This window comes from Mytilus galloprovincialis, chromosome 1 (assembly GCF_965363235.1).
Source record: "Mytilus galloprovincialis chromosome 1, xbMytGall1.hap1.1, whole genome shotgun sequence".
Lineage (NCBI taxonomy): Eukaryota > Metazoa > Mollusca > Bivalvia > Mytilida > Mytilidae > Mytilus > Mytilus galloprovincialis.
The window spans coordinates 106,529,837-106,556,773 of record NC_134838.1 but is presented as its reverse complement, the minus strand read 5'-3'; the positions used below and the strand labels follow the sequence as shown (position 1 = coordinate 106,556,773).

The window sequence follows — 26,937 nt, the reverse complement described above, 5'->3', positions numbered from 1 at the left end:
GAATGCTGTACACATGTTATGCAGGGGCCTTGACCTGTAAGATTATTATCCAATCAGCAAGGGGGTTTCCCAGTCACTTCTGCATGTGCTTCTCGTTTACTAATTGTTTTGCGAGATCATACTAATTAACCAATGAGATTGCTTATGAAGTTTGAATTAACCAATCAGCGCTTGTTAGCAGAGCTTTTGTTCCAAACAGTCCAAAATAAAATTTTGTTTGATTTCATCAGATATTGAATTCTTCTGTATTAAGTGGCTGTCCCTTCTCAGGAGTCTGTAATTTAGTTGCTGTTGCTTGTTGCTGTATATGATGTTGTTTTTTTTATTTATTGTTTTGCACACAAATCAGCCCATCAGTTTTCTTGCCTGAATTGTTTTACATTTGTCATTACTGGTCCTTTTTAGCTTACTATGCAGTGTGGTTTTTCCTGTGACCTACAGTTGTTAACTTCTACTTCATTAGGTCTCTGGTGGAGAGTGGTCACATTGGCAATCATACCACATCTTCTTATTTTAAAGTTACAGTAAAGTTATATGGACAAAACAAATAGACCTTGGGTGACAGCTAAATGACCTCATTTAAACATCTTTTTTTTTTCTCCTAGAAGATATAACAAACCACACAAATAAATGGAGAACATACTAATACTTAATAAATAAATCATTTTATTTTTAATTCCAGCTTTTAAAGTATTCCTTCATCAATTAACAAACATCATTTACGTTACATCAATTATCAATATGATTTATATAATATCAATCACCATCTATAATTCACATAATATCAACTGATACTGAACTTATTGCAGTAAATTATTATCACTTTTCAATCAGATTGTCTCGATAAATGTGTACATTTAAATTTGTCATCTGATTAAAACATCACATCTGAATAATTATTTCAAGTTGAAATACATATATTTGGTATGATAACAAATTTGATAACTTCTCTTGCTTAAAAACTAGGACTACAAGCACCATTACAATGTAAGGTAAATGCTATAGTCTGGTATCAAGTCCTACACAACACTGTTGACTTTATTGCAGATATTTCTTGAACCATTCTACCATGTTAATGAAGGCATCAGCTTGACTATCTGTCTTTATGATGGGATGACTGTTTCCTTCATATGAAATCAATCTGAAAAGTACATTAAAATCAATTTAAAATTATTAAAGGTGAAAGCAGCCAATGCTTTGAAACTTTATTCTATTATTAGGGCTATTCCATAAAATAAAATATGGGACTGAAGCAAGAAAGTAACAAATCCAGGAGAGCCAATCAGCTGATAGCTTAACGTTCTCAAGATAGGTAAATCCAGAGTTAATTCAGAAACGATAAGCTGATAATTTGTCATTGACTAGGCCTGCAGATGTTAATGTAGTAACTATAGAACAGTGAAATATGACCACTGAATTATTACAGGTTAATCCACAAAACAGTGTGATCACTGAAACATGAAAATTAGATCTGGTATACACCATGAGTATACATATCTTTACATAATGAAAATAAAGTAGAAATATAGCAAACTGACCTTTTGCTCATAGTGACTGAGAAACCCTCTTCATCACAAAAGTGTAACATAATATTTTCGATACAATCAATACATGAGGTCTGCTGTCATGATTACACTGTCATTGATCAGAAAGGAAACATATACATATTGTAGATTTTAGTGTTAATATGTTTTGGAATCTATTCAATCATGAAAACCTAGAGCATATTATATCAGGTAAAAACAGACACAATTAGTCCACAAGAGCATACAATAAAATATGAAATACAAGTTGCAATTTTTCTATTTAAGGAATGACTGTAATATTTTTTTTGTCTATGAAAAAATAACATCAAAAATAAGGTGCACACTTAATAACTTACGTAGCGGGTTACTTTAAAATGTGCACCACATTTTTTATGTTATTTAAAATAGACAGAAAAAATATTACAGTTATTTCTTATAATTTAATTCTAAATTCCATTTTAAACTGGAGTAAATCATGAAAAAATTTTGATGACGTCACATTCACATGACTAAATTATGTCTATGGGCTGATAAACCAAACAATGTCAGCCAATCAGAAGACACGTTACATCCAAAATTTAATTATTCATAAAGGGACATAATAAGCACTGAGTAAAATTTTCAGAACATTAGTGGCAAAGTATTGCTAGAGTTTGGAAATTTAATCTTTCAATTTATTAAAGGGCATAACTCATAAATTGTAAAATTGATGCCTTCCAAATTTGAACTGGATTTTAGTTTGGTAGTACAATGTAATACATCTTGTGGATCAGTTTCAGGAACATTTTGTAGTGGCACAGAAAGTGCTGAAACATCAAATTCATCAATGTGGTTCATTTATAAAGGGACATAACTCCTGAACAGTGAAAGTGACACCACAAACTGGAGCCTCCATCTAAAAGGATTTGAATATTTGTTGAGCTAAATCCTTTTTTTTTTCTCACCTTGTTACTTTATTCCTTGCTTTCAATCCTCTATAGAATTCTCTGCCCTGTTTGACTGGTACCCTTAAATCATCAGCACCTAACATAACTAGACAAGGAGCCTCCACCTGAAATTTATCATAGATTGTTAGAAACACACAAAGCTTTAAACAATATTTATATCTTTCCTTATTATTTTATGAAAAAATATTTATAAATGTCATTAAATGAATGAGATAGCAATTGATGAAATATCTTTTAATTTCTTTTCCCCCCTGAAACACAAAATTTTACACTTGCAAAAAAACACCATTATACGGTATTACCCTAAAAATATCCCAACACTTATTTCATATTCCTACACTTATACTTCAATCCTTTAATTTGATCAGGTTTTTTTGGTCAGAAAACTTGATCAAAGTCATTCTACCATGACATAATGATTATGTAACCTTTACCATAAGTCTTCTAGCCAGTATCTTGAATAAGTACATATAGACTAAATAACATCCTTGTAAATCAATATGTTTCTGAGAATAAGGAACAAATTCTTTAGTCCTGTTTGATTTTATCGGTGCAAATAAAATATCTGAACACTACAGAAGAAATTTCTGCAGAGTCTTAAACCACAGTATACCTGATCAATATATCTAATAGGGGACTTCCTCCACATATCTGTTAATATAGTCTCATTCAATGCTGCCTTGTGGTCAAACGGATGTCCACTTTCAAAGAATGACCTAAAAAAGAAAAAGAATTTTCTTTAACTATACTGTTTAATAATTTTAATAAGCATGTTCTAAATGTGTTTCTACATTAGTGAAGCTGAATGAACTATACTTACATTATGAAATTAATGTTGATAGAAGCCAAATAATAAAACAACATATCATAGATTTTCTATTTTATAGTTCCCACTTTCATATCAGTGCTATTTTGATCCCTATCTTTATTTGGTCAAATGCTGCTTAAAGAACAACAAATATATGGAAACTTTAAAACTTTAAAATCAAATAGATGTGATCAGTTATTTAGAAATCAAATTTCAATGATTCTTGATTTTTTTCCCCTTTTAAATGACTGCATACAAACTTACCAATCTGGGATATCCGTCGATCCTACCATAGCTAAAAGAAAGATCAATAAAGTTGAGAAAGGAAATTGGGGAATGTGTCAAAGCGACAACAACCCGACCAGGGTTTCCCCTGGGTCAATTATTTTTTTCGTCACCTCTTTCGCCAAAACAATATATTTTTCGCCACTTTAATATTTTTTTCGCCAAGTAACATAACTATATTTTTTGTTTAAAATTTACCTTTTTTTCTACCCCCCCCCCCCCCCAACCCCCTTTAAATAAGATGATTTTGCCCCATTGTGTCTATGATTATTCTCTCAAACTTATTTTAGAGTCTACATTTTAATGAATAAACACTAAACATTTACTTTAAAACAACCCATTTTTTTAACTTAAAAGGGAAAAATATTCATTGTATTTTAAACAACTTTTCTAAATGAGGGGGCCACTTAGTCCAAATATTTATGACGTCTGGCAAGGAAGGCATCCCAGAAAAAAAAATAAAATAGCCTTTCCAGAGGTCATAATTATTTAAACTAGGGGCCACTATACTTTTAATAATAAAGAAGATATAAGTCCTGGAATGTAACAAAATTAGTGGATATGTTTTGATTATTTAATACCAGTATAGTTCGTAGGGAAAGTTTCTTTAAAAGAAAAATACTGATGTGCCCTTTTGTACTAAGAAGTGGTTTTTACAACAAAATCTTTTGGATAGATTTCTTCATAACGACAGTTTTCTTTTCTTGACCATCGTAAATGAAACATTTGAGACGTAAAACTATGTTTGAAACACGTGTGTCACTCAAACGACTATAAAGTAGTCTCCCTAATCAATTACCTATATTAAAGTCAAAGGATAATTAAAGTTTTAAATCAGAGACTTTTCTTGCTTTTGAACATTTTTTGTCACAACACCAGCTTTCTTTTCTAAACTATCTTTAAAAGGAGAGGAGACGTCAAAAGTTTGCTTCAAACACGTGCGCAAGTGGTAAATAAATTCCGTAGTTGACATTTAGCGGAAGCCATTTAACCATATCATTTTGTCAAACAATTCAATCAACACCTTTATTAATTAGTACTTGGTTGTCGATAGCTATAAAATGCAATCAGCTGATTATTGATTTTCTGACCAAATCTAATGAGGTCAAGGTGAATTCCGAGTATTGTCTGATCGGGTAAAGTCTGAGAAACTCGAAAAAGTAAATAAACAAGATGGAGGAAAATAAATCGTTATATATATTACTTTCGCCAAATTCTTTCACAAATGATGAATTTTTATCGCCACAATTATTATTTTTTCGCAAATTGCGAAAATGGCGACTGCCAGCGGAAACCCTGAACCCGACCATAAAGCAGACAACAGCCGAAGGCCACCAATGGGTCTTCAATGTAGCGAAAAACTCCCACACTCCGAGGTGTCCTTCAGCTGGCCCCTTAAAAGATATGTATACTAGTTCAGTGATAATGGACGTCATACTAAAATCCGAATTATACACAAAAAACTAAAATAAACAAGAGGCTCTCAAGAGTATCCATCCATATCAAACATGAAGCTATGTTTTCTTTCACTGAAAAATAAGGGTATGCTTTTTCAGTTTGTGTATCTGTGCATCCATTGTTCGTTCATGGGAACTGTCTCTATTATAAGGAAGTTTGAATGAAGTAGATGTGACTTCATCCAACATTGACTTACTTGGCAAATTAATCACTGGATTTCGACAGCAGGCTGCTTTGTAAAATTCCTGTAAAATACAATACAATTCTTTTAATTATCAAAAGATAAAATTAGTATCATTCCTAAGACAAAATGTTTGAAAGGTCACTGTGATCAAATGGTCACTATATATCCACAGGGTAATTCAGACCATGACATTGCTATATTGATACAATTTCATAAAATTTAAAATTAAGCTAGAAAAATGTCAGATTTTAAAAGTTTTTTAGTGTTTGCACTTTTTAATTCTGTATTGTTAGAAATGGTAAGATATACAGTAAATCTAAACAAGAAATTGCCAGAAGCTGTTTTTTTATATTTCTGTATTGTTAAACAATCCTTCATTTTCCATCTAATATTTTTTTGTAGCATGGAAAAAAATATACATTTTATTATTATACCAGCATGCTATTTGATCCTGACAAAATTCAAAACTTACTGGATATTTCAATAAATAAAAATATAAGTCAGACAGATCATGAGGTGTCGAGCCCTTAATAAAAATTACAGTATAATTTTTATAATAAGTGTCACTATGCAATGGCTTGGGCTCCTGACGATGGACATGGCCATGGTCAATTAGTTAATTCTAATTTGTCTAAATAGATGTTTGAAACACCTTATGATCTATGGAGTTGGGGTGCTTGGATAGGCTTTGACAACGATTTATTGAATTATTTTATTATTATACCAGCATGCTATTTTGATCCTGACAATAGTCAAAACTTACTGGATATTGACCAATCAAATGTGCTGTAAGAAATCCTCCATGAGAGCCACCAAACACTACAACCTTGTCACCATTTACTTTACCAGATTTTACAACATCTTCTGCAGCTGCCTATCAATATAAAAGATTCATAATATTCCTTGTCATCCAAACAGATTCCCAAAAAGGGCAATTTCTATGCACAAAAAATATCCTGAATTATTATTTAAGACCCTCTCTCTACTGGTGAAGGAAGCATTGCAATAACACTCAAATGGGTATGTAGGCAGAATTTCTTCATCAAACAAGCCATTTTTTTTGTCGTTCTGAATATACATGAAATATTTGACACTGGATGTTTATCAGCAACAATCAATCAATGTTTTTTTCGAATTATATACTTGAGTTTATCTAAAAATTCAAATGGTTTTATATATGTAGTATAAATGAATTTTACTTTGCAATATTGACAGCTAAATTGTTTCAAGCAAGAGTAAAACAAAAAGTAACCTTTTACCTGACAATCTTTAACATCCTGGTCACCAATATTCCCTGGCAATGATCTTAAACTATTGTCACCATATCCTAAGGAACCTCTGTAGTTTACTGTAAAAATGTATATATAAAACTAGAGTGAACACACTGAAATGTCTCTCCTGCTTTATTAATTACTAAATTTACATGTATATATTTTAAATATTTAATTTGTTATATTTTGGTATAAAAGTTACATTTGTTTTTTTTTTTATTATTATTCATATGCATCTTCAAATTTCATAAATCAAGAGTGCACATGCTGAAATGTCTCCCCTAATTTACTAACCATTGATATAATTAGTGTTGAGCTTTGAAAATCTAGAAAATTACTAATTTTTCAACAAAAAAGTATCTCACCAACAGGATATTAAAATTTGATTCAAATGCATGCTTCCTAAATTTGTATGCGAAATGAAACATTTTTGAAAGTAGCAGTGAAATAAAACTTTGACATTTCTCAATTACACAAAAACTAAACTTATTTTCACAATATTTGATTCCCAAAGCCATGATACAAACAATTTTTAAGTTTACATATAACATTTTGGAAGAAACTTTACAAGCAATTGAGATTGACAAGTATGTCACATGTCTTATTTCAATATATTTGTTTTGATTATTCTATTCTATATGTAAGATATTTTGGAATATCTTCCACCAAGATGATTTGCGTCGAAAAATATGTACAGGTTTCATTTTAAGCTCTATATTGGTCACAATACGTCTATCACTTTGATCCATGGATTATCACATTTATACACTTTATAATCTTTAACATTAGTATTAGATACCCTTGAAGTGTGGTTCCTGAGAAAGATATTCATGGGAGGGACAGACAGACTGACAGACTGATGGATGGACAGACAGAGGTAAAACAGTACACCTAACTTTTTTTTTTAAAGCAGATGTATAACAATAACAAAAAAAATCAAAACTATATGTAGTGTTAACTTACTGTACATAACTGCAAATCCACAGGAAATTAGACAGGAAGTGTATAACATATATCCTTCTGTAAAAACAGAATGAGGTCCTCCTGAAATAACAAGTGTATAACATATATCCTTCTGTAAAAACAGAATGAGGTCCTCCTGAAATAACATGTGTATAACATATATCCTTCTGTACACACAGAATGAGGTCCTCCTGAAATAACAAGTGTATAACATATATCCTTCTGTACACACAGAATGAGGTCCTCCTGAAATAACAAGTGTATAACATATATCCTTCTGTAAAAACAGAATGAGGTCCTCCTGAAATAACAAGGGCATAACATATATCCTTTTGTAAAAACAGAATGAGGTCCTCCTGAAATAACAAGTGTACAACATGAGGTCCTGCTGAAATAATAAGTGTATAACATATATCCTTCTGTACACACAAAATGAGGTCCTCCTGAAATAACATGTGTATAACATATATCCTTCTGTACACACAGAATTAGGTCCTCCTGAAATAACAAGTGTATAACATGAGGTCCTGCTGAAATAATAAGTGTATAACATATATCCTTCTGTAAAAACAGAATGAGGTCCTCCTGAAATAACAAGGGTATAACATATATCCTTCTGTACACACAAAATGAGGTCCTCCTGAAATAACATGTGTATAACATATATCCTTCTGTACACACAGAATTAGGTCCTCCTGAAATAACAAGTGTATAACATGAGGTCCTGCTGAAATAATAAGTGTATAACATATATCCTTCTGTAAAAACAGAATGAGGTCCTCCTGAAATAACAAGGGTATAACATATATCCTTCTGTGAACACAGAATGAGGTCCTCCTGAATTAACAAGTGTATAAATATTTGATAAAAGATAGATTCAAACAACTAATCTGGGCTATACAGTATATTTTTGTAAAAAAGCAAAATGGATTAACATGTTTTACTTATTTTGACCTTAAAATGAGTTATACTGCCATTTCACATATATTCACAGTTGTAAACAGTTCTACAGCTACTCCATATCTCAAAATTAGATGTTTTACATACTTTTTTTTAAAAAAATTCTCTTTCAAATTTTCATGCCACAATTCAAAAGTCCAGTAACATTATCTTCTGAGATTTGAGGACAAATAGAATAACTTACCATGTGGGAAAACAATAAGTGGTGGTTTAACATCAGACACTTCTAGCATCACTAGAAGGACTTACCATGTGGGAAAACAATAAGTGGTGGTTTAACATCAGACACTTCTAGCATCACTAGAAGGACTTACCATGTGGGAAAACAATAAGTGGTGGTTTAGCATCTGAGACCTCTGGCATTACTAGAATTGTTTCATAGTTCAATGCTCCTGAAACGGAAATTCAAAACATTAATTTTAACCTGGGTATCCCTTACTTGTAAAACTTTCATAAAGCTTAATATTTGGCCACAATATTTATTTTTTCCATAACAAATGACAAGGTAAATGTGACAACTTATTGAACAGATAGCAATCCTGCTTATCTTGGTTGGTGACTATTCTGTGCATTTAACTGATACAGGTATAGTTTTAAAAGAGATCACCATGACATAATTCTACTAAATTAAAAAAGGGGGAGAAAAAACCACAGCATGTGAGGTTTTTGTTCCATAATTAGAATCATTGTTTAAACAGTCAAGGGTAATAATTCCAGATTAATGATAGAGAAATCGACAAAACCAATCATAACCTCTATCTTGTCATAAGAAACAATATATCAAAATTTGAAATGATTGGACTAAGTGCTCTAAAGTTATTTGATGGAATTATTATAAAATTCATTACCCAAGGACCATTACTCATGTAAAGCAAAATTTAAATTGAACTTAGACTTCCATTTTGTGGTCACTAAGTGACAATAACAACATTTCTATATAAAATAGATTGATCGAACAGTTCTCAAGCTATTATACAGAAAAATATAGATCTACCACCTGTTATACTAGCCCAAATATTTTTTTTGTTTTGTCCATTGGATTGACTGATTGATTGTAAGTGTACAGTGCCTGATTCAGCACTCTTTACTATGTTGTGGCAGTCAGGATTTGTTGGTAGAGAAAGCTTGAGTACCTGAGAAAACCACAAACCTTTGGTAGGAAAACTAGTCAATTACGATCTGTATCAAATGACCTACAAAGAGTAACTTTCGAACTCATAAATTCAGTGTTGACTGGCAAAAGATCGCTTTAGATGAAATACTCATATCAGATCACTCAACCATGGAGCTCCCTTTCAAATTGAAAAGCCTAGTTAAAAAGCTAAAAATTTAAACTTTTGTTAGTCCTAATTAATCTGTTCTTTTTTATTAGATTTTTCATGTGGAAGGAAATTGAACACAGGTGCAAGTTGATATAAATTTTCATCATTTACCAAATTTAGAATGTGGTCTATCTGTTGGAGAGAATGTTTTAACTTCCCATGATATTCCAGGAATAGGTATAGGTTCATCTAGTGGATTTACAGTAATCTCCCCTTCCTGTCCAACAGCTGGCAAGGAACTTATAGCCTGTATAATGGAAATTATATTTATTTGGTGTACCTTTTTCATAATAATATAATTTTCTGCAGTTATCGTGGTTGATTGCCAAGATAAAAGTGATTCTCTTAACAGATTATTTCAGGCAACAGGAAAGACTGAATTTAAATAATTTTTACAGATACTTAAAAAGGAAAAAAATTTATCTAACTACTATGAATATTATAAAACAGACTTGCACCCATCACTAACACATGTTGTCATTTAAATATACCTAATAAATCAGAGTTTTATCATGTTGTGGTCTAAAGCATATCATTTTTTTTTTTTAAAGAATTAATTATATTATGTATGAACTGTTAAACTTCTTAATGATAACACACAAAAATTTTTGTTAGTTTTTGACATGAATTTCTCCTAGTACAGACACACTTATCCTTCATGAAAGTGACATGTGCGGTAAATACTCTTAAAACAAGCCTTTTTTGTAAATTTTAATGCTACTTTCTATCAAATATTCATCAATTCAGGAAATAAAAAACATTATGTAATGTTTTTTTTTTATTAATTAGTAAATTTATTACCAAGGTTAAATATTTGTTTCTTGTGAATGAGAAGAGAATACATTATGTGTACATACCAAATAAGGTGGTTGATTTAAGACACTACATTTCAGGAGAAGAGCATACATTATGTGTACATACCAAATAAGGTGGTTGATTTAAGGCACTACATTTCAGGAGAAGAGCATACATTATGTGTACATACCAAATAAGGTGGTTGATTTAAGACACTACATTTCAGGAGAAGAGCATACATTATGTGTACATACCAAATAAGGTGGTTGATTTAAGGCACTACATTTTACAAGAAGTTTGTCATTTAAAACATCCATCAATACTGCATCACCTTTTACATCTGAAAGTACAAGTTTAACTGTAGGCTACTTTTCACTAAGCATACCACCCCTCCCCCTTACAAGTATTCTGTAAACAGGAAGTTAAGAAGTCTTGTATGTAAAAACACAGCAAAGCATGCCTTGTTGAAAGTTGTAAAAGGAGTTGATTACACAAATTAGGTACCTGCTTTTTATTGCTAAGTTAGGCTAAAATTTGTAAATACATAACAGTCACTCTATATACAACCTTTAGAACCAGAGAATATTGACCTTATAGGATTGGTGACCTTTGAACTGAGGTTGTATATAAGCATAACGTGACGATACCCAAATTGTACCTATTTTGACAGTTTTTCACCTACGTTTTTTTATGATAAAGACAAAAATTTCCATTCTGTGTTGATTTTGTAGCCGTATCCTTCTTTATTATATAGAATCACCAATTTGTTTTAAATCCCTATTGAGTCATAGAAAATTGGGTTTGCATCGACCTCCAAACTATCCATGATTCCGTAATTAGGAGTACCCAAATTGCATCCATGCTTAAATTTGTATCGTCAAAAGGTCGAATAACAAAGCTTTTGTTTAATTTCTTGGATATTAGTCCATGCTTACTCTTCAATTTTTAGAGAAATGGATGCTTGTAACATAATCTTTTTGCTAATTTTAAAAAGATGACGTTTTTTGTACATTTTACCTTTTCAGTAAACACTTCATCTGTAGATAAATACTCTGAACGTTTTGTGTAAATCTAAATATATTTACCTATGTTGAAATACGTGCATAGTATTAAATCAGAACATTACAAATTGTTTAGTTTCTAGGAAATCTTTCTGGAAATTAGGAAATTTCTGTTGCCAATTTTGCTAAATAGGTGCAATTTGGGTACTCTGCAATTAGGGTACTGTTACGTTAGGTATTACAATTGTACTACAGTGAAACATCAGAGAAATGACCTTACAAGACAGGTATTTGCTCCAATGAAGGGACCTTTATAGCAGGTTTGACTGTATATTATTTGTTTTTAAGCTTATACTAACCAATAGGTCACAAATAAAGAATTTAATTATATATCAATCATTTAACTTTGTAAAATAACTTTTAAAGAAACCAGAAACCAGTAAACGAGTTCAATGTTATTAAGCCTAAATTGTTAAATAAGTCAGTAGATTACATTTTGAAACCAGAATGAACAATTTATTTATCTATTTTTTTCAATTCATTTTCCTGTTTTTCCATGCTTTATTTTCTGAAGTATAATCATCTATTAATATATGTTTTTTAATATCATGTAGTTACTCAATTTAGTATAAGAATTTTATTAATCTAATCAAGAACCCATAAAGGGCATCATTTTACAACAATATTATGCACAATATGATTGGAAAAAAGCAAAACAGAAACCTAATACCATACTAAAGAGTTATGGACAGGATCAGAGCCTAACACAACATGTGTCTTACATAGCTACTACATCAAATCTCATAATAATAAAATATTATTTCATATATTTTGTTTACATATTGATCTTATTTCTATACCTTATATAATGTAATTTCATAGGCACATGAGAATTGGTAAATGCTCATTTGTGAACAGCCAGAAATATTTTTTATCCTTAGGTATAGTTCTTTAAAATTAGTACAAAAAGTGCTCACTTTATCAAATAATAATTTCCTCTGTTCATTATATGAAGGACAATTTACTGTAAAATGGGTCTCATCTTCAATAGAATTTGATCCATGTGATAAGCAGTGATGACATACATGATATAGAAGCTGAGTTCTCTCTATGTATTTTTTAATACATGTATATCTATCTTTCTCAATTCTAAGATCATGAACACTTATTCTCATTTTGCATATAGCTCTTCTTATATTAAAATCTTTAATTGATAAATAAGCCTCCTTTACGAAGTCAGTCTTGAGGTTGAAATAATTTTCTCATTTACTATTATCTTGTGATAAGGTATCAGATCTTTCGACCACCCAAAATGTTTTAAATCTGTTACAAAGTTTACATTTTACAAATTTATATAAAATAGTTTCAATGCTGACTTACTTGTTTTTAACCTTGTGACAGTTTTGTCTTCTACATCAACAACTAATAAAGCCTAAAAGATATAAATTGTATATACAAAATAAACTTGCTTATATATATATATATATCTAAATGTTTGATATAAGGATAGATAGATGTGTCCTTAGTTTTATAACTTTTATCAAGAAAGAGTTGAGACAAGTGAACCAACACCTTCTAAAGGAATATGTAGGTAAAGTAACCAAGATGGATACTGATTTATATATTTATATACAAAATTAAGTCAATATCAGATAAATACTAACTTCTTTTGTATTAGGCTTAGAACTTGGGAAGGGCAAGGTGAACAAGTTTTTTCGTTCATTTTTGTGTACATTAATTCGGCAGTTAGTTTTCTTGTTTGAATTGTTTTAAATTGGAGATTTCAGGGCCTTTTATAGCTGACTATGCTGGTATTTGCTCATTGTTGTAGGATGTATGGTGACCTTTAGCTGTTAATTTCTATGTCATTTGGTCTCTTGTGAAAATTTGTCTGGTTGACAATCATACCACATCTTCTTTTTTATACTTTCAACTTTTTGTTGTAAAATACAACAAGAGTGCACACACTGAAATGTCTCGCCTCCTTTATAGTCCTAAATATGAAGCTTTACTACAAGTCTCACATAAATTAGAATGTGGTCAAGGTCATATACATCAAACAAGACATACATGCACACCTTGTAATCATTCAATACACTAAATATAGTTGACCTATTGCTCAGAGTTTCTTAGAAATAGACTAAACCAAGAAAACTAAAACATTGACTAATGAACCATGAAAATGAGGTCAAGGTCAGATGAACCATGCCAGGCAGACATGTTAAGCTAACAATCCTTCCATACAAAAAATATAGTTCAACCTCTTGTTTAAAGTTTAAGAAAAACACACCCAAAACACAAAAACTAAACACTGAGCAATGAACCATGAAAATGAGGTCAAGGTCAAATAAAACTATGAGACTGACATGTACATCATAAAATATTCCCATACACCAAATATAGTTGAGCTATTGCATATAGTAATAGAAAGAAAGACCAAAACTCAAACTTAATTCAGACCACTGAACCATGAAAATGAGGTCAAGGTCAGATGACACCTGCCAGTTGGACATTTACACCTTATAATCATTCCATACACCAAATACTGTAAACCAACTTATTTAAGCGAGAAATTTATTTTCGCAACTTTCGCGGGTAGAAAAAAACGCGAATTTAAATCGTCGCGAATATGTAAAACTTCTATTATTCCTTATTAAACTTCATCAAGTAAATCAGAAAATCGCGAAATTAAATACCCGCGAAGTGGTCTAGAAAGGGTAAAACGCGAAATAAAGTATCCGCGAAAATAAGTTGGCTTACAGTATAGTTTACCTATTGCTTATATTATCTGAGATATGGACTTGACCACCGAAACTTAACCTTGTTCACTGATACATGAAATGAGGTCAAGGTCAAGTGAAAACTCTCTAACAAGCATAAGGACCATGCAAGGTACGCATATTCCAAATATAGTTATCCTATAACTCTTAATAAGAGAGAAATTAAACATTACAATAGATCTTTTTCAGGTAGTCACTGAACCATGAAAATGAGGTCAAGGACAATGGACATGCGACTAACAGAAACCTGGTCACATAAGGCATCTATGTACAAAGTATGAAGCATCCAGGTCTTGCACCTTCTAAAATGCAAAGCTTTAAAGAAGTAAGTTAACGCCGCCACCACCGCGGGATCACTATTCCTATGTTGTGCTCTCTGCGACAAAAGTCAAAGGCTTGACAAAAAAATGATATTTTTCTGATATCTATCTTATATTGTTTTTATAATGCAGCTAACAATGCCTACAAAAGCCATTTAAATGGATACAAGAATTCAAACTAATTTTCCATCTCTAAATAATCTTCTGATTGTGAAGAAAAGTGATGTGCAATAAAAAATGCTTGATTAAAACCTCCCTATTTAATACATTCAGATAATAAAGACAATAGAAAGGGTTCTAACACCAGTATAAATAAGTATAACAATAATTAGAATAGTACTTACACATGTTATCTAGTCACAACATTTCTTATAGTGTGTAAGTATATTAAAGGATGGATGTACATATGTAAAACAATAGCACAGTTGTGATATACACATTTGTTGGTATAACTGTCTTAACATATTATTTTTTGAACACATATATTTACCACAGAACTTCTCCAGAAACTAGATAAAACAATCCTCCTGTTATCAGCTGACCAACACTTGGTAGGTAGTGATGCTACGTAGAAACCGGGAAAGCTTTCAACTGTAATAAAAAAGCTTACATTTTTTCTTGTGATAACCTTGCTTTTGCATTATTGACGAGACATAAACACAAGAATACTTATCCCACCAGAGGTTTGATATTGACTTCCTATGCAATTACAAAGGGATGGTCAGATTAGCCCTCTTTAAGTTTAAAGTGAGGTACAATGTGAGAGACTAACTTGATCTTTCACCTAATAAAAGTGAAATTATATGAAGAACATGACATTCAAATAAAATAAGCTTGTGTTTTTTTTAATGACATCTGATTTGTAATAGTGATTGTTAATATTGTCTTTTTCTATCAAACATCGTACTTATGGATTCAATTTTGAAAAGGGTCTATTATTTCCACCTTTCTATTTTGAAAATGATGTAACAAACCTTCAGGTTCTTTAATTATATCTACTATCACTGATGTCTGTCTGGATTGCCAATCACACTGAAATATACAATAAGTACAATGTATTACCCTCTCAATTTTACTTTTCAAAATAATTTCCTCTATAAAAGACTCATCAGTGAAACTCAGTTTAAAAGGCCAAGTCAAGTAGGAAGTTGAAAGGCATTGAGGACCCTAAATTCTGACAGTTTTGAAAGCATGGACACTAGTTAGATATCTTACACTGGACCAGTGACAGAAAAAGAAGCTCAAAGCTCCGCAAGAAGTAAGTAACATTTTTTTCTATTGCTATCAAAGCATGAATATTCTCTTGTCTGACTTTTTATTTCTGTTATATACAATCTTTCCTTACCATGAGCAGTCTAGAACACTGGTAATGTGGACCTCCTATATCATTATCAAAATATATTAACTTTGAGCCATCTGGATTAAATCTAGGTAGTGCACTGGATCTGGTCTCATCACTAAGTTTTTCTATGGAATATAAATCAACATTTAAATGTACATTAATTAGGCCTTTCGTTTTCTAGTTTGAATTGTTTTTGCCGGGTACATTTGTCATTTTGGGGCTTTTTATAGCAGACTATGTGGCAAGGGCTTTTCTCACTGTTAAAGGCCGTTAGTTGTTAATGTCTGTGTCATTTGGTCTCATGTGTAGAGATTTCTCATTGGCAATAATACCACATCTTCTTTTCATATCTGAATAACATCTAAAAACAAAATCGTATTGCCTGGCTGACAAAAAAGGCATGCCTTATAACAATTAAGCCAAATATTACAGATACACAAAAAAATCTTTGGCTATGGTAGATCTTGAATTGCTACTTGTAATCATTTTTACTTGAACATTTTCTACCTATCTAATATAACAAAGAAATTTGTAAACAATTGTCATTCAATAGCATTGACCTCTTAGAAAGTCATCTGATAATGACGGTTAACAAAGGAAGTAGGTCACTAAGGTGAGTCGTACATCCTGAGCAATTTTGTCCCTGTCAGTATTTTTCTTTCTTTTTTATTTTTCTTTATACATATGTATCCAAAAATTAATGCATTTTACCCTCTATTTGTAGCCATGGTGGTCTTGCTCATGCTGACACAAACTTTATTCTAGATACTCTAAAGACCATTCATCCCAAGACTTTATAGGTATGACAAGTGTTGGCAGTAGATCACACAGTTTAATGCCAGATGAGCTTATAAATTGGCACTTATTATCCAACTCTTTCAAGACCTTGCTTATATATTATGACAATCCTACAAGAAATGTAGGAATATAAGTACTGAAAAATACAAATTTCCATATAATCTATATTCACAAGTGGCATAACTTGATCAGCACTGTTTTGTGAAATAAATTCCATAAAAAGCGTTCAGAATTGTATGATGAGAGGGCTAACAGATGGATTAACACATGGATGTTAGAATAGACACCAAGTATTTCTATGTTCCCTGCATAGTATTGCACGGTGTACAGAAATAAAGCTAATCTAATATTTCTTACCACATTTGTTGGATGCAGTATCCCAATAGTAGATAGCACTCCTGAAAAAGATCAACATTTTGCAAATATATTTTTTTTTTTTATTTTGGAAGGTTCATATAATTCCTTAATTACTATTCAAATTCCTAGCTATAGAATACATCAAAGGAATATTGTTTTAAATTGGTAAAAATCATCATAAAAAGATATGCTTTCTGTATTTTCTTTTTTAAACAAACTCAAAAATAATCATGTTCAGTTCAATTCTCTCAAAATTTCTTGTATAAAAATATTTCTATGTTATTTTGCGAAATTTTGTGTACTTCTGCAATGAATAAAATTTCTACAAATCTCTAGTATGCAGGTTTTTTTCAAACATGGTCACCTTGAAATCAAAACTTTTTTCTATTTATAAAGATAATTTTCAAACTCAAAATATTTTATTTCACAACTATATCTATAATTATGTCTATAAAAGAACCAACTTACTCTCTGATTGGACAATATATAAGACCTAATCTATATGGACCATTCTTCCATCCAGTGAAAACAACTCCAGAGTCTGATGGTGCCCATACTGCCTTTAATGATGTAAAATAACCATGATTAACACACAGAATGTAAAACTTTTCCAACAGAGTTATGGTTTTATCTTCACATTTAACATTTGAAGTATCTCATATTTAGTTTTTATGGATTTTTTTGCATAAAAAATAATGAGAATAATTTTGTTTGATACCTTTCCTTAAATATCAAAAAGATTTTTTTTTATCGATATATTGATTGAAACAAGCCACTGTTAATGGTTAGATTCCTACTACTTTAAAATCTAAAACAAATGGTCTAAAATTTTGTACTGGTAACTAATTATTAAGTCCATTTAATAAGTAATTAATTTTTTTTGTGGGTACCAATTTTCAGGAAAAAATGTATTGTTGTGAATACATATAGACAATTTGTATTTAATTGAACATTTGAATTTGTGGTTACTTAAACCATGTAAACCCAGGAAATCCTTGAAAATTGTTACCACAAAAATAAAAATCAATCAACAGCATATGATAAAACCAGTAAATGCAAATGATTTTATCAACACCTGTTTATCATGGTTATTACCTCTCCCAGAGAATTATTTTATTAACACCTGTTTATTACCTGTCCCAGAGAATTATTTTATTAACACCTGTTTATTACCTGTCCCAGAGAATTATTTCATTAACACCTGTTTATTACCTGTCCCAGAGAATTATTCTATTAACACCTGTTTATTACCTGTCCCAGAGAATTATTTTATTAACACCTGTTTATTACCTGTCCCAGAGAATTATTTTATTAACACCTGTTTATTACCTGTCCCAGAGAATTATTTTATTAACACCTGTTTATTACCTGTCCCAGAGAATGATTGTCCAGTATGTTATCCAGAACTTTGACATCACCATTATCTATGTCTAAGATACATACAACAGGACATGTTTTACCAACCAATTGTTCACCCCAGTCATCTAGGTAATCATGTTCTTCTCCCTGTATAATATCAATACTTTATTTAAGTTAAACAGACATTTTTTTTTTATTACAATGTGCAAAGTATCTGCAAACAGGATTCTGTCAGATCCTAAAAGAGCTCACAACAATCAACTCACAACTGTTTACTTGCTGACTAAATATGAAGTCAATCCTGATAAAAGTGTGATTAAAAAATATCTGCTGGATGAATAGAGGAACAGACAGAAGTTTAGACACATAAGGTTACTGCAATATAGCAATTGGTAATGCTAAAACGACTGCTTACCTAATATTTGTACTAATGACCTATAGTAATTGGTTCCCTTTAAATTGACCATACACAAACTTTAACATGAAAGTAAAGGGAAAGTTTCAAATACAAAATAAGATGTGCAAATGTTAATACAACTGCATACCAAATATCATTTACCTAACACTAGTGGTGGCCTTTAAACTGACATAATCACAAACTGTTTAATATTTGAGGCAGCCACAGCAGAAAACAATATGCATAAGTCCCTTTTTCTACTTGTCCAGGCAAGACAAAAATGAGGACACAAGCAAATATGACATTTTTTAAATGAAACTTTAAAAATTATTTGTCACTCTTTTAATATCAATCTTCATACAGTAGAAACATTTTTTCGTGGGGTTAAAATTTTGTGGTTTTGTCTCTCTATAAGATTTCATGGGGATTTAATTTCGTGGTTTCCTTAAATGTAAGTGGTATTATATTGAGGTTGAATTTTCGTGGGGTTTTTAATTTCATGACTATATTCTGTCCACGAAATAAACGAAATAAAATCCGCTACAAAAATTTCTGCTTTTACAGTATATATAAATATAATTCATTTACAATCTGAGAACTTTTGGATATAAAGTTTGAACATAAGAGAGAGCCAGTTCATTGTGAAATATGTATTCTGCAACCTTGAATTAAAATTATTATAGATGTATCTCTATATCTAGGGTAAGAAATTATCTATGAGAACGTATACAGAGTTCATGGATACTCTGTTGAGGCAAACATGTAGGTAATTTGACAGTTTACTCAAAGCTTACTTTGATAGGTTTTTCTTCTTCATTCTTATCATCCTTGTTTGGTTTTGAATCAAAATATGAAACAGTTTTCAATTTCTTTTTCTCAGCAACGTACAGTAAATTTTTCTCACTTGCTGACCAACATACAGATCCAAACTGCCCTGTAAAATATTATTACAAAGTTTCAATTTCAGATGGATCTTTCATAATGTTATCATAGTCATATAAATGCACAATTGCTAGTTGATTTTATATGGATTGGATGTTGGAAGAGTGGTCCCTGGTCATTCCTTCTCAGGATCATTCGTGAGTTCAATCTGAACAAAACTTATTTAGACAATTTCTCAGCTCCAGGTAAAAATTTAACTTCATATCAATTTTTTTTTATAGTTTCAAGTGCTATGACATTTTATTTACATAATCAGAATTATTATAAACTATAAAATTAAATGATAGTACCATGCACAGAAAGCGTTTTACTGTAGTATATAATAGATATGGAGATACACGTTACTAGTATAATGAAGAACAAGAAATAATATGCAAGCTTTACACATATGTGTAGCATCCATAATATATAAAATACCACAAGTTATAAATAAGTATATAACAACAATGGTTACTATACTGTAATGGAACACTACTGTCTCAGGTAATGGTGAAGGTTGGCTATTGTTAAATCATTTAAACACACAGCATTTTTATGCACATGTCCTAAGTCAGGAGCATGTTGTTCAGTGGTTGTCGTTTGTTGATGTGGTTCATAGGTGTTTCTCATTTCTTGATTTTTATCTGTCTTAGAGCATTGGTCTTCATGTTTGAATTGTTTTACACTAGTAATTTAAGGGCCCTTTGGCTTTATAGCTTCAATGCTGTTCAGTGTGAGCCAAGGTTCTGTGTTGAAGACAGTACTTTGACCTATAATTGTTAACTTTATATACATTGTGACTTGGATGGAGATTTGTCTCATTAGCACTCATACCACAGCTTCTTATTTATATTACTTTGTGAATTAATAAACTAGAGATAAATTCAACAAACTTTAGATGCAGTATGTAATAAGTTCAATGCAATACAATGTCAGAGTAGCAACAAAATTGATAATAATAAGTTGATACCTGACATTTAGCTATTTGTACGTATGAATATGAGCTGAAATAAGTAAAATAAACTGTTGACACAGAAAAATGTCTTGTCTGTTTGCAGACAATTAAAAAAATGACAATCTGATGGACACTAACATTGTAAAATGAAATTCAAAACAGTGTAGCTGTGGCCATTGATTGACACATTAAATTCATCCATTGACTGGGACAATTTACGTGAACGTTTGTCTGTAACGACCACTGTTCACGAGGTACCTACGATAGACATTTAAACTGTGGGGTCACAAAAGGTTTCTTAACGCCTTTAATTATGAAATAATTCGAAAAATTAATCAGGAATAACCTTTATGTTTTGATTTATATAATTGATATAAATCCAAACATCGTGTTATTTCTGATTAATTTTTCGAAATTACTTTATTTAGGTGTTGAGAACCTTTGGTGACCCCTCAGTTTAAGTGTCTTTAAAACGTACATAGTGAGCAGTGGTCGTTACATACAAACGTTCACATAAATTGTCCCAGTCAATGGATGAATTTAATGTGTCAATCAATGGCCACAGCTACACTGTTTTAAATTTCATTCTAAATTGGTAGTTGATTGAAAGTTACTGGACCATTACCAAGAGGGCAGGGCCTCAAAATAGTCATCAAACTGATATGTACTGATAGTAATGCAACTTTATAGAAAATATGATTGATCTATCACAAGTAGTTCCTATGTATCTATGTTAATTTTATTTTATGAGGTACTTGATATTTGATGGAGTAAGCAAAAATAGTCAAACATACTTCCAATTCAAACAAAAACAACATTTAATTAATGTAAAAATAAATCATACCATCTGGATCACATATTTTCCCATGTTTTTCTAGACTTGTAATGTTGTAATTCTTTATTTTCTGTCTATCATCCCAAATCTAAAAAGAATTATATGATATAAATATCTTGTACTTCATTGTTGTAGCAAGTCTGATTTTCAATATTCAGAAAAAAATCATAATCCAACAGTATTAGTAATATGTTCACATGGTGAAGAACTAACTGAAAATAAGCTTTAATTTTATATTTGCATTGCATAAGCCAATGAAATATTAATGGGACCCTTAGCCTGTTCCTGGATGACTAAGGTATACAGGAAATATTCAGGAATAAAACATTTATATGTCTTAAAAAAACAAAAAAACAGGCACTATAGATTAATAAATTAACTGATACTGGTGAAATAATAGTATATACTATACTTCAATATATTGTTTTTCTTCTTCTTTCTTTGTTGTGATATTTCTAATAATGACATTCAACTTTCCTGATGGGGATTCTTTATTCCAAAGTCTAAAAATATCAAATATTTTAATATAACAGATATGACATAGCAAATCACTTTATAAAAACACATAATATTTTGATAGTTGTGTAGCATTTATTTCAGTTAGATTGTATAAATGTTATTCTTTGATGTATCTAGTATGCTATTAATGAATATGTTTATAATTGATCTTTCCTTAATCAAATATTTTGTATTTTGTAAAAACACTCATCAATTTTATAGTGAGATAGATACACATGATTGAAGGGTCATGGTGGCTGACTGGTCTAACTACTGTATCACTAACATGTCAACACTGAGGTTAAAGGTTTGAAACCCCACAGTTGGGAGTTGTGCTTGATCCAAATCTTAATTCACAATCCAAGATGTCAGTTTTCCTGCTGAAGATAAGTGGTTTTCAACAGTCATTCAGGATTCCTCAACCAATTATTTTTTTTAATCATTATTTACCTTAATATTCCTAAACAATAGAATGTGATTAAAACATTCAGCTGATTTTACAGAGTTATCTCCCTGCAGTGTTATGTACCACATTAAGTTAAAGTAAAACTCACTCATTGTTTTCTGTAACAATATTTGTAGACTGAACTTCAAACTGATTTGGTTGACCATTCCTAACAATATAATTTTTGTTAAATTTGATATTTTCTATTCTTTCTAAATCCGTCTGTTTCCACTGAGTTTTCAAAGTGATATTATCTCCCTTAGATTGATTGGAGATATATCCCTTTAATGGTTCAGCTAAACAGCCATATTTTCTGTATAAACTAATAACTTCTTCCTGGAAAAGAAAAAGAAAAGAGTCAATTTCAGCTTTTACATTTACTTATGTGTATATTTGTATTACTGGTTTTTATTCAATTCTCAAATGAGAAAACATCTTATTAAACATAGTTAAGCTGTAGTTCTACCGAAGCAGCAATTCCATTTTCAAGCTCTCTTGTTACTACAGTTGGAAAGCAAGTCCTTCGATACGGCCGTTGTCGTCAAGCTCTATCAGCAACAATAGCAGGGGGAATTAATTAGGTGGCGCTACAGTCGTCCGTAACGTCAAAAAGTCCGCCAAATCTATCGGCTAAAAGATTGGCGTTTAAAGTATTTTTTGCAACTTGTCATGCTTTTATTATATTAAAATTTAAAATTTGTAGGTTTTGTGACCAATATAATTTATTTACGACATACAAACATTACAAAAAATAGCTTGTTATTGCTATTCCTTTTTCCTGTCCGTTCTAAAAAAAATAGCCATCTTTTTTGTTCGCCAAAAAAAATCGATTTTTCCTAATTTGACGTTTGCGTATCCAAATACAGAAAAGAACGGTTATAATCTTAAATGAAACCGGGAAACCTATTTCAAATTTATACACTTTTTTGAAGCCATCATTTTTTACTTTTATACATCAATTTTAGTGACCACCAGCCATGTCAATTTGTATCTGGTTTTAGCTACGTTTCAACTTCAAAACAGTGAAGTTTAGCTTCTTTTCATTGTACCTGTTTCAAAGTGCTCTAACATACCGATTTTATTAAAGACATGAATGATTTTTTGATTAAAAATTGTGGATTTTCACAATTCCATACGATACTTGTATTTTAAAGTAACTAAAACCCCTTTTGATCCCCTACACAAATTGACGGTGACATTGTTTTCTTTTTTCAACATACGTCATGTAACGTTTATAACAAAATATGTGTCAGGGTCATGTGCATAGTAAAAAATTTACACATTGGAAAAGTGAAACAACAAACAAAGATCTTCTTTATTGCGTTTAAAGCTAAACGTCTGGGAAAATTCTGACAGATCTGACAAACTATTGATAGCCTACTGTATGGATGGACAAAAGCACAAACATAGCAATAGAAAATGCATTGCAAAGAAAATTCTGCAGGAAAAAAAACATATGAAAAAAGAAAATGAAGGTCAGTTAATAAAATCTTGCTTATATTATTATCTCTTTACTTAGTAAGCTATATTTTCATTCTCAATTTTATAGTAATAAGAGCAAAAACTAGCTTATCAGATCTTATCAAGCCAAGTCAGCCAAACAAGAAGTTTATTCAGAGATGTGTTCTTAATTATTCAAATGGCAATTTCTTGTCAAATTTAAGCATCTTTGATCATTATTGAAGTAAAATGCACTAAATTTGTCCCACCAGTTTCATTTCATTTCCTATTACTAGTATTCAGATAAAGTATATATACAATACTTTGTTTATAAATATGTAATTATTTAAAGAAGCTGATACAGCAACCTGTTCAAGAGAAGAAGCCCCATTTTTTCCAAAAAGTTTACTTTCATAATCTATAAAATACCCTGAGAAATAAGACAAAGGGCTACTGTGCAAGCTAATCTAATAGTTTATTTTTACAATAATAATGATTCTGAAATTCAAAATTGTGTCACTTTCACTTATAATTTAAAGCATATATTTTTTTTACAAAGTTTCTTTCAATATTTTTGGTATAAAACTTAAAAATCCCTTTTTTGTATTTTACTGTTCAATTAAGAAACAGGCTTGAGTTTAAAGGCTCTCTTAATTTGAAGAAATTTGTCGAGACTCTTGGTCACACTTTATAGAATATAAAATATATATGATCAGTACTATTTATTTTATAATTATATCAATTTCAGAAAGATTATTGAAATTGTATAAACTATGTTTTATTGCATTAAATATAATCAGAAGTGTTTAAAAAAATTCTGCATGTAGTATATTTCATCCGCCAGATCTAATTTCTTTCAATATAGCTAGGTTATTAATTTTACATGTAGGTGTCATTATCCACATAGAGTCTATCTGAATTGTTTTTTTTTTTACTGCAGTAATATTTTGTCTTTTAATATTTACATTTAGTCCTTCTCTGAAAAATAGGGGGAAGTATCTCTTCTTTATATTATCATAACATAGTTATAAATCGAGTTTCGTTTATTTTCTTTCTAATTTTTGTAAGGTTAGGGCCTAACTCCTTTTTAATTTTTATGCATTTTGCTGGGTTTTTATTTTTGACTGGTGATATTAAGGGGAGATAACCACTTGCACAAATCGGCATAAAAACCACCGCTTCGGTTTGAAATCAATTTGACGTTTGCGTATCCAACATTCTATTGCCGAGATATTCATATCGAGTGTTTGTCTTAATGAGATGCTTTATTAAATTTAAATTCAGCCCATCATTTTTAGTTTCCTCGTAAATATTTAGATTTTTCGTTCAGGAGACTTGACAATTTTCACCCAAACTCCAAGTTTGCAGTTAAAATAAAGAATAAAGGACTTTAATTTGATGTGTGAGCTTTGACGAGAATAGACTATGGATACTCAAGATTAGTTAGGTCAATAAGTTTTTATTACGACAATAGTATTCAGTGAGTTAAAATGAGGTTTGTCTCATCCGTTTTTTTACTGAATTTTCACGGTCACGTGACTCTATTGTTGCTGATAAACTTGGGGTCAAACCGTGACCTGCTTTCCAACTGTATTGAAATAGTCAAATAGATTTCAATAACAGAGGATTTACATCTTTAGAGATGTCGTTTTAGTTTGTATTTGTATTTGTTAAATATAAATAATGGTTTGTTTCACAAATTATACATCTTCTTGAACACTGGTGTTTCCATCTAGTTTATATCTAAATTTATTACTTCTTTATCATTTTGTTCATGTCAGAAGTTTTTACTTATTTTCATATTGTATAAAATTGAGAATGGAAATGGGGAATGTGTCAAAAAGGACAACAACCTCGGCCAAATATCAGACAATATCAAACCTTATTGCTATTTGTCAGCCATTACTGGACATCACAAAGGTTCATGTAAAATTTTGACTTCACAATTAAATATGTATGTTGCCACAATAGATAAGAGACTGTTGTATAACGTCAAAAGTTCAAGCAACGGAAATTCTCAGGTCAACTGTCACAGATTTCCAAAAAGCAATAAGGTGTATATTTTCAGTTGCATGCATTTTCATAATGGTCTTGCCATATTTCAAATACTTTGAGCTTTCACTTTACTAGTTATTAAATACTAGCTGCCAAACTGTAGCTCTTAGGTCCTTATGGCAAGTTATGCTACTTTTTTCTATGGTCTGCAAATAGGAAAAGAATTGCACAAGTACCCGAGAGCTACACTTCTGCAGCTAATTAAACATAATGTATAAAATTTGAAGATGTGTTATTATTGCCAGTTAGATGACTACCCACACACACAAAAAAATGGCAAGATGTAACAACTATACACCTTTAACAATGAGAAAACCCTAATATATATAGTAAAGAGTCAAAAGCTTGGGAAAACAAAATGTGAAAGAGAAAAGTATAATTCTGATTTTTTTTTTCTTATAGCATTATTTATCAACAGCTCCATTTTTCCATTTTTTTATATATGATTTGGTTTTTTCTTGCTAATTTAAACCTACAATCTTCCTCATTTTTGACCTAAGGATTATATATGACACAGTATAAGATTGTGCCTTTACAGAAACATATATTAGGTATCAAAATTACCACAAAATTATTTTAAGCAATAACACACTACAACGAACTAAAATTCCAGGTTGACACATGGTTATGTTTACATTGCTGCTTAGAGCAGATGTACATCTATTGCTATTAGTTTAATCTTTTAATGCATTTACATATTTTCCATTAATGAATCTTCAGAAAGACCAAACAGCAAAATTTCCAAGCAACATAAACTGATTTAAAAAAGAAAACCATTGAGAAGTTCAGATTTTTTTCAAATGGACAAATGAAGGTATACATTAGGACGCAGACGCATTTGGAATCTTTATTGACTTTAATGACCACTACATATATATTAAAAAACGATTGTATGTTAGTTTTTTTATGCAATTG

At 30.8% G+C, this 26,937-nt stretch overlaps 2 protein-coding genes across 2 annotated transcripts in view; one reads left to right on the top strand and one right to left on the bottom strand.

Moving 5' to 3' along the window:
• Positions 1-26,937, top strand: part of LOC143049326 (beta-1,4-galactosyltransferase 4-like) — a 262,011-nt gene that overhangs the window by 98,333 nt on the left and 136,741 nt on the right. The window lies entirely within an intron of this gene.
• On the bottom strand, positions 647-26,547 carry LOC143049250 (acylamino-acid-releasing enzyme-like). The gene is made up of 23 exons (XM_076222953.1): positions 26,499-26,547; positions 22,637-22,863; positions 21,997-22,087; positions 21,594-21,672; positions 19,668-19,807; positions 18,486-18,623; positions 17,586-17,677; positions 17,118-17,158; positions 15,966-16,087; positions 15,595-15,652; positions 15,111-15,211; positions 12,901-12,952; positions 10,774-10,859; positions 9,836-9,971; positions 8,717-8,794; positions 7,443-7,523; positions 6,468-6,556; positions 5,972-6,082; positions 5,221-5,269; positions 3,546-3,576; positions 3,087-3,189; positions 2,471-2,577; positions 647-1,141 (listed from the first exon to the last, which is right to left on the bottom strand). The coding sequence occupies exons 1-23, from the start codon at positions 26,508-26,510 to the stop codon at positions 1,039-1,041; spliced, it is 2,127 nt and encodes a 708-aa protein (XP_076079068.1). The 5' UTR covers positions 26,511-26,547; the 3' UTR covers positions 647-1,038.

Coding starts and splice junctions, on each gene's coding strand:
- LOC143049250 (XM_076222953.1), bottom strand. Junction 10,860..12,900: donor TGTCACAAGGTTAAAAACAA/GTAAGTCAGCAT, acceptor TTGTACTTTCAG/ATGTAAAAGGTGATGCAGTA. Junction 5,270..5,971: donor ATTTGATTGGTCAATATCCA/GTAAGTTTTGAC, acceptor TGTATTTTACAG/GAATTTTACAAAGCAGCCTG.